The sequence below is a fragment of the Rhinopithecus bieti genome, unplaced genomic scaffold (assembly GCF_001698545.2).
Source record: "Rhinopithecus bieti isolate Rb0 unplaced genomic scaffold, ASM169854v2 scaffold_30775, whole genome shotgun sequence".
In the NCBI taxonomy this organism is placed as follows: domain Eukaryota; kingdom Metazoa; phylum Chordata; class Mammalia; order Primates; family Cercopithecidae; genus Rhinopithecus; species Rhinopithecus bieti.
Window position 1 is genome coordinate 298770 of NW_016813906.1, and position 9553 is coordinate 308322.

General features: G+C 42.7%; 1 protein-coding gene across 1 annotated transcript in view; it reads left to right on the plus strand.

Annotated features, from left to right (window-relative positions):
- The window catches only part of XPO1 (exportin 1), a 58032-nt gene extending 50053 nt beyond the window's left edge, over positions 1 to 7979 (plus strand). The window contains 5 exon segments of the mRNA XM_017849062.1: positions 668 to 836; positions 1662 to 1796; positions 2183 to 2342; positions 4084 to 4180; positions 6956 to 7979. Of these exon segments, the coding sequence (XP_017704551.1) occupies positions 668 to 836; positions 1662 to 1796; positions 2183 to 2342; positions 4084 to 4180; positions 6956 to 7102 (708 nt within the window). The 3' untranslated portion in view covers positions 7103 to 7979.
- The last annotated feature ends 1574 nt before the right edge of the window (positions 7980 to 9553 follow it).

Genomic DNA, 9553 nt, shown 5'->3' on the forward strand with positions numbered 1-9553 from the left:
AAAAAAAAAAAAAAAAAAAAAAAAAAAAGGCCAGGTGCGGTGGCCCATGCCTGTAATCCCAACAGTTGGGAGGCCGAGGCCAGTGGATTACCTGAGATCAGGAGTTCAAGACCACCCTGATCAACATGGTGAAATCCCGTCTCTACTAAAAAACAAAAATTAGCTACTCGGGAGGCTGAGGCAGGAGAATTGCTTGAACCCAGGAGGCGGATGTTGCGGTGAGCCGAAATTGCACCACTGCACTCCAACCTGGGCGACAGAGCAAGACTCTGTCTCCAAAAAAAAAGAGCGAGAGATAAAAGAAATGGTAAGTGGACACATTCACACAGCAACTTAAGTTTTTTCGTAATCTGTAGTGGTGGTTTCAAATTAAAAACAAAAGTTGATAGTAGTAGTGTTACGGTAATAATGGTTTTGATGAGTTCTCTATTAATAAGGATAGCTTTCTCTTTAAATTTGATAACTCATGTGCGTAACAGGGAACAGCTTCGTTTTCCATGGGAGGTGGATTGTATTTTGTTTGGGTTTACCTTTCAGGAGGCATTATATCTTCTGTGGTTTATTGAAAGCTCCAAACATTTTTACTGGATTAAGCCTTGCTTTTCCCCTCCTGTCTAGCACAGCGAAGACACTGAAACATTATTTTGTTTCCACCACTTATTTTTAGGACTTTGAAGAATATCCTGAACACAGAACGAACTTTTTCTTACTACTTCAGGCTGTCAATTCTCATTGTTTCCCAGCATTCCTTGCTATTCCACCTACACAGTTTAAACTTGTTTTGGATTCCATCATTTGGGCCTTTAAACATACTATGAGGAATGTCGCAGATACGGGTAAATAAACTTAGAAGATGTTCTTTTATTCATTTGTCTGTCAATCCAAAAATACAAATACAGATAGTTATATAATTGTACATAGGAAGGTATTACTTGTTCAGAGTTTTGAATGCATGAATTACATACATGAACATCTGAGAAAATCCTATAAGCAGTTTAATCAACTGTTCCACTGCACTCCAGGTGAGTCCATAGGCAGAATTGAGTTATGGGAGAGGGGCCTAGTAATAATTGGTTTATGTAATACCAACTTCTACTGAGTAGTGATGTTGAAGAAGTTCATACAGAATCAGCTAAGCTTTCAGAAATGGTGAAAGGGTGGTAATGGTCGTAACTTAGATTATAATTTTTCTCCATAGGCTTTTTTTTTTTTTAATATTCACAAGTTTTTTTTTTTTTTTTTTATTTCAATAGTTTTGGGGCAACAGGTGATTACATGAATAAATTCTTTAATGGTGATTTCTGAGATTTTGGTGCACCCATCACCCGAGCAGTATGAACTCTACCTTATGTGTAGTCTTATCCCTCACCCCCTCCCACCCTTCCCCACAAGTCCCCAAAGTCCATTATATGATCTTTATGCCTTTACATCTTCATAGTTTAGCTCTCACATAACTTAGATTATAATTTATAAGTAAGCCAGCATTGGATATGGTTGTACTCCATTATCAATTTTAGAAACCTTAGGTAAGTAATTATTAGTCATCATCCCCAAAAAAAGGGAGAATAGGGTTAGATTCAGAATACTTTGATAAGAGCTAAATACTATCATGAGTGCTGTCAGTCTGTAGTAACTTTCCATTGGTATTCTATGTCTTTTAGGCTTACAGATACTTTTTACACTCTTACAAAATGTTGCACAAGAAGAAGCTGCAGCTCAGAGTTTTTATCAAACTTATTTTTGTGATATTCTCCAGCATATCTTTTCTGTTGTGACAGACACTTCACATACTGCTGGTAAGAATTTAATACATTTAAGATTTAAATGTTAAGTGCCGGCCGGGCACGATGGCTCATGCCTGTAATCCCAGCACTTTGGGAGGTCGAGGTGGGGAGATCATGAGGTCAGGAGTCCGAGAACAGCCTGGCCACCATGGTGAAACCGTCTAAAAAAAATTAGCCGGGCGTGGTGGCATGCGATTGCAATCCCACCTACTCAGGAGGTTGAGGCAGGAGAATGGCCTGGATCCGGGAGGCAGAGGTTGCAGTGAACTAAGATTGTACCACTGCACTCCAGCCTAGGTGACAGAGCGAGACTCCGTCTCAAAAAAAAAAAAAAAAAAAACACTGAGATCTACGGTTATATTACATTTTGGAGTTAATAATTTTCTTCTTATCAACAGGTTTAACAATGCATGCATCAATTCTTGCATATATGTTTAATTTGGTTGAAGAAGGAAAAATAAGTACATCATTAAATCCTGGAAATCCAGTTAACAACCAAATCTTTCTTCAGGAATATGTGGCTAATCTCCTTAAGTCGGCCTTCCCTCACCTACAAGAGTAAATATGCCTTTTAATAAACGTAGAATGTTCCTGGTCGGGCACAGTGGCTCACACCTATAATCCCAGCACTTTGGGAAGCCTAAGGTGGGAGGATTGCTTGGGCCCAAGAGTTGGAGACCAATCTAGACAACAAAACAAGATCCCGTCTCTACAAAAAAATGAGTCAGATGTGGTGGTGTGTATCTGTAGGTCCAGCTACTTGAGAGGCTGAGGCGAGAGGGTTGTTTGGATCCTGGAGTTTAAGACTACAGTGAGCTATGACCACGCCACTGCACACCAGCCCGGGTGACAGAGCAAGACCCTGCCTCTTTAAAAAAGCAAAAAAAAAAAAAAGGCCACACAGTGGCTCATGCCTGTAGTCCCAGCACTTTGGGAGGCTGAGGTGGGTGAATCACAAGGTCAGGCGTTCAAGACCAGCCTGGCCAAGATGGTGAAACCCCATCTCTACTAAAAATACAAAAAAATTAGTCGGGCATGGTGGCGGGCACCTGTAATCCCAGCTACTTGGGAGGCTGAGGGAGAGAATTGCTTGAACCCAGGAGGCAGAGGTTGCAGTGAGCCGAGAGCGCACCACTGCACTCCAGCGTGGACAACAGAGCAAGACTTTGTCTCAAAAAAAAAAGTAAAAATAGGCCGGGCGCAGTGGCTCACGCCTGTAATCCCAGCACTTTGGGAGGCCGAAATGGGCGGATCACGAGGTCAGGAGATCGAGACCATCCTGGCTAACACAGTGAAACCCCATCTCTACTAAAAATACAAAAAAATTAGCCAGTCATATTGGCGGGTTCCTGTAGTCCCAGCTACTCAGGAAGCTGAGGCAGGAGAATGGCGTGAACCCAGGAGGCGGAGCTTGCAGTGAGCTGAGATCCTGCCACTGCAATCCAACCTGGGCGACTGAGCGAGACTCTGTCTCCAAAAAAAATTAAAATAAAATAAAAGACTGGGCACGGTAGCTCACGCCTGTAATCCGGGCACTTTGGGAGGCCTAGGCGGGCAGATCACCTGAGGTCAGGAGTTCAGGATTAGCCTGACCAACATGGAGAAACCCTGTCTCTATGAAAAATACAAATTAGCTGGGCACAGTGGTGCATGCCTGTAATCCCAGCTACTCGGGAGGCTGAGGCAGGAGAATAGCTTCAACCCAGGAGGCGGAGGTTGCGGTGAGCCGCGATTGTGGCATTGCACTCCAACCTGATAAACGAGCAAAACTCTTGTCTCAAAAATAAAAATAAAAAATACTTGATTTAAAACTCCATTATTGGGAGGCTGAGGCAGGAAATGGCTTGAACCCAGGAGGCAGAGATTACAGTGAGCTGAGATCGCGCCACTGTACTCCAGCCTGGTGACAGAGCAAGACTGTCTCAGGGAAAAAAAAAATTGTTATTTAGGCCGGGCGCGGTGGCTCAAGCCTGTAATCCCAGCACTTTGGGAGGCCGAGACGGGTGGATCGCGAGGTCAGGAGATCGAGACCAACATAGCTAACACGGCGAAACCCCGTCTCTACTAAAAAATACAAAAAACTAGCCGGGCGAGTTGGCGGGCGCCTGTAGTCCCAGCTACTTGGGAGGCTGAGGCAGGAGAATGGCGTAAACCTGGGAGGCGGAGCTTGCAGTGAGCTGAGATCCAGCCACTGCACTCCAGCCTGGGCGACAGAGCGAGACTCTGTCTCAAAACAAAAAAAACAAAAACAAAACAAAACAAAAAAATTGTTATTTAATAATTGTGTTTTGATTTGCAGTGCTCAAGTAAAGCTCTTTGTGACAGGGCTTTTCAGCTTAAATCAAGATATTCCTGCTTTCAAGGAACATTTAAGAGATTTCCTAGTTCAAATAAAGGTATGTATTTATTTGCTCTTGCAGAAATATTAGGGGTAAATGTGACCACTTAATTGTTACATTGTAGAGTTTTTATCACTTGATTTGACATGCCAAATGAATGGGGTTTCAAGAGAATACGTTTATACAGTCTCTCTAATCAAAAAACCTGAGACTGGTAATAGAGTGAAAAACTAAAGCCCAATAAGGATAGATGGGTTTGAGATGTTATTTGGATAAACTTGTTACTAATGTAATTAATTTTAGGTTACTAATGTAATTAATTCTTAAATATATAATGGAATATTGGGTAAGAAAAACATTGGTAGTTCTTTTTATAATTTTATAGCAATTTTGCTAGTTGAGAGAACCATGAATGTTACTAGATAGAATGTCTTCTGTTATACAGGGCTTTATTCATACTTCTGGGAAGGGTTTTTCTTTGAACATATTGCTTTAAAGAAATGTGGAAGTACTGTGAAATCCTAAGTAGCTGATGAATAGTTTATCCATGATTGTTGAATAAGAATTAGTCTCGGCCGGGCGGGGTGGCTCAAGCCTGTAATCCGAGCACTTTGGGAGGCCCAGACGGGCGGATCACGAGGTCAGGAGATCGAGGCCATCCTGGCTACCATGGTGAAACCCCGTCTCTACTTAAAAAAAAAAATACAAAAAACTAGCCGGGCGAGGTGGCGGGCGCCTGTAGTCCCAGCTACTCGGGAGGCTGAGGCAGGAGAATGGTGTGAACCGGGAGGCGGAGCTTGCAGTGAGCTGAGATCCGGCCACTGCACTCCAGCCTGGGCGACAGAGTGAGACTCCGTCTCAAAAAAAAAAAAAAGAATTAGTCTCGTAAGCTCTTAATTTTCTCCAAAATACAAAGGTTTTATTTTCTTTAACTGTAAAAATATTAACCAGTTTTTTAAAAAACTAATGAAAGTTACCTAGGCTTGGTGCAGTTGCTCATGCGTGTAATCCCAGCACTTTGGGAGGCCAAGGTGGGTGGATCACCTGAAGTCGGGAGTTTGAGACTAGGGTGGCCAACAAGGTGAAACCCCTGTCTCTACTAATAATACAAAAATTAGCCAGGCGCGGTGGTGCACAGCTGTAATCGCAGCTACTTGAGAGGCTGAGGCAAGAGAATTGCTTGAACCCAGGAGGCAGAGGTTGCGGTGAGCCGAGATTGTGTCATTGTACTCCAACCTGGGTGACAAGAGTGAAACTCCATCTCAAAAAAAAAAAAAGGCCAGGTGCGGTGGCTCACGCCTGTAATCCCAGCACTTTGGGAGGCCGAGACGGACGGATCATGAGGTCAGGAGATCAAGACCATCCTGGCTAACACGGTGAAACCTCTACTAAAAATACAAAAAATTAGCTAGGTGTGGTGGCGGGCACCTGTAGTCCCAGGTACTCAGGAGGCTGAGGCAGGAGAAGGGTGTGAACCCGGGAGGTGGAGGTTGCAGTGAGCCGAGATCACGCCACTGAACTCCAACCTGGGCGACAGAGCGAGACTCCATCTCAAAAAAAAGAAGTTACCTGATAGCTATGAAGACAATAATAATATAACTAAACTTGATTTAATGACAGTCATTAGCCTTAAGAGAAACATCTTTCTTGATGTCTTGGCATATGAAGAATTTTTAGCTGGGTGCGGTGGCTCACACCTGTAATCCCAGCACTGTGGGAGGCCGAGGCAGACGGATCAATTGAGGTCAGGAGTTGAAGATCAGCGTGGCCAACATGGTGAAACCTCATGTCTACTAAAAATACAAAAATTAGCCAGGTCTGGTGGTGGGCGCCTGTAATCCCAGCTACTCAGGAGGCAGAGGTTTCAGTGAGCTGAGATCGTAACACTGCTCTCCAGCCTGGGCAACAACAAGACTGCCTCTCAACTGAGAAAAAAGTGTCTGGGCGCAGTGGCTCATGCCTGCTAATCCCAGCACTTTGGGATTGCCTGAGTTCAGGAGTTTGAGATCAACCTGGGTAACATGGTGAAACCCTGTCTCTACTAAAAATGCAAAAGATGAGCCAGATGTGGTGGCGCATGCCTGTAATCCCAGCTACTGGGGAGGCTAAGGCAGGAGAATTGCTTGTGCCTTAGAGGCAAAGGTTGAGATAGTGTGCTGGGGCTATAAAACAAGACTGTCACAAAAAGAACAAAAATTTGTGTGAATACATAGTAGGTGTATATACTTAGGGGATGGGACGCATGAGATTCTTTGGTAGAAGCATACAACACATAATCACATTGAAGAATATTTACTGTATGGCATCACACCATGATTTTTTTTTTTTTTTTTTTTCTTTTTGAGACAGTCTCGCTCTTACCACCCAGGCTGGAGAGCAGTGGCGTGATCTTGGCTTACTGTAACCTCCGCCACACAGGTTCAAGCGATTCTCCTGCCTCAGCCTCCCAAATAGCTGGGATTACAGGTGCCTGCCACCACGCCTGCTTAATTTTAGTAATGACAGGGTTTCACCATGTTGGCCAGTGTGGTCTCGAACTCCTGACCTCAAGTGATCTTCCTGTCTCTGCCTCCCAGAATGTTGGGATTACAGGCACTCTGCAGAGCCACTGTGCCTGGGGCCCATGATTCTTTTGTAGCCTTTTTCCCCCCAGCTAACAGGTTTGGTTCATTCAGCTATGTACTATACTGTATCACTATTCTGTAATTTAAAACGCAGCCAGTTTATGGATAATTTATATTCCTTCTCTAAAAAGAAAATTGCTCATCTGTGATTTCTTTCTTTGCAAGTTGAAGTTTATTGTGTTGACATTTCAACTATCTGTCTTCACAGGAATTTGCAGGTGAAGACACTTCTGATTTGTTTTTGGAAGAAAGAGAAATAGCCCTACGACAGGCTGATGAAGAGAAACATAAACGTCAAATGTCTGTCCCTGGCATCTTTAATCCACATGAGATTCCAGAAGAAATGTGTGATTAAAATCCAAATTCATGCTTTTTTTCTCTGCAACTCTTGTTGGCAGAGGAAAACAGCATGTGGGTATTTGTCGACCAAAATGATGCCAATTTGTAAATTAAAATGTCACCTAGTGGCCCTTTTTCTTATGTGTTTTTTTGTATAAGAAATTTTCTGTGAAATATCCTTCCATTGTTTAAGCTTTTGTTTTGGTCATCTTTATTTAGTTTGCATGAAGTTGAAAATTAAGGCATTTTAAAATTTTACTTCATGCCCATTTTGTAGCTGGGCTGGGGGGAGGAGGCAAATTCGATTTGAACGTGTAATTCTAATGCAAAATTATACAATTTTCCTGTAAACAATACCAGTTTTAATTAGGGAGCATTTTCTTTCTAGTCTATTTCAGTCTAGAAGAAAAGATAATGAGTAAAACAAATTGCGTTGTTTAAAGGATTATAGTGCTGCATTGTCTGAAGTTAGCACCTCTTGGACTGAATCGTTTGTCTAGACTACATGTATTACAAAGTCTCTTTGGCAAGATTGCAGCAAGATCATGTGCATATCATCCCATTGTAAAGCGACTTCAAAAATATGGGAACACAGTTAGTTATTTTTACACAGTTCTTTTGTTTTGTGTGTGTGTGCTGTCGCTTGTCGACAACAGCTTTTTGTTTTCCTCAATGAGGAGTGTTGCTCATTTGTGAGCCTTCATTAACTCGAAGTGAAATGGTTAAAAATATTTATCCTGTTAGAATAGGCTGCATCTTTTTAACAACTCATTAAAAAACAAAACAAAACAACTCTGGCTTTTGAGATGACTTATACTAATTTACATTGTTTACCAAGCTGTAGTGCTTTAAGAACACTACTTAAAAAGCAAAATAAACTTGGTTTACATTTATTTTTCCTTTATTGACTCAGATTTATTCCTGTATGATAATGGGTATTTGTGTTTAAGCATCAAGTAACATTTTAAATGAAGTTGGACCCCTTGATTTACAAACAAGATTTCTAAGGTTATTGTTACTAGTAACTGCAGCAGGTGTGTAAAATGAACATGTTCCTAAGACACCTTTTGTTCCCAAGAAACAAATTCCTCCGGTGGCATTTTGACTCATTTTATCTTTGAGATTAGAGGGCACTTCTTGTCTAAACTCTAGCTAGCATCTAAGTGTAACAAAGAATAAAACATTAGCCTTAGAATGAGAACATAGATGTAACCTGGTACAAATATCAGTTGTATTATAAAATGTAAGTAAGCTAAGTAGCCATAAGCCTTCTAAAAAGGGTGAGTAGAGCTAGGTTTGGTAGCTCACACCTAGTAATCCCAACCCTTTGGGAGGCCAAGGTGGGCGGGTCACATGAGACCAAGAGTTCCAGACCAGCCTGGCCAACATAGTGAAACCCTATCTCTACTCCTGGTAGGAGCCCAATGTACAACATGCAAGAAAGAATAAATGAATGTACACACAAAGAGTGAAGGGTTGAGGCAATGGTCCATGGTAGTTATTTCTGAAGTTATTTGAGCAAGGACTTTTTTTTTTTTTGAGACGGAATCTCCCTCTGTCGCCCAGGCTGGAGTGCAGTGGCATAATCTCGGCTCACTGCAACCTCTGCCTTCTGGGTTCAAGTGATTCTTCTGCCTCAGCCTCCCGAGTAGCTGGGATTACAGGCATTTGCCACCACACACAGGTGCATGCCACCATGCCCGGCTAATTTTTTATTCTTTAGTAGAGACAGGATTTCACCATATTGGCCAGGCTGGTCTCAAACTCCTGACCTCGTGATCCGCCCACCTCAGCCTCCCAAAGTGCTGGGATTACAGGCATGAGCCACCGTGCTTGGCCTTCTCTATACATTTTATATAATGTGTGTGTAAATGGACAACTAAGGATTATCAGACATCTGAGGGCAATCTCAATACGGATTTTAAAATGGAAGTAAACAGAAAAAAAGGCAAGTTGGAAACAGACGACACAGGCAAAAGTAAACAAAGCAAAAACAAAAAACTGGCCGGGTGCGGTGGCTCAAGCCTGTAATCCCAGCACTTTGGGAGGCCGAGACGGGCGGATCACAAGGTCAGGAGATCAAGACCATCCTGGCTAACAGGGTGAAACCCTGTCTCTACTAAAAACTACAAAAAACTAGCCGGGCGAGGTGGCAGGTGCCTGTAGTCCCAGCTACTCGGGAGGCTGAGGCAGGAGAATGGCGTGAGCCCTGGAAGCGGAGCTTGCAGTGAGCTGAGACCCGCCCCCCCCCCCCTAGCCGGGGGAGAGAGAGGGCCCCCCCCTCAAAAAAAAAAAAAAAAAAAAAAAAAAACTATCACCAATACCCTTAGAAAAGTTGAGAGGTTTTTGCAACCAAGAAAAACAATACCACAGTAAAGGTACATCAAGAGAACAAAATTTTGGAAATTAGACAACAGCAGAAATAAAAGAGTTGGAGAGGCCAGACACAGTGGCTCACGCCTGTGAT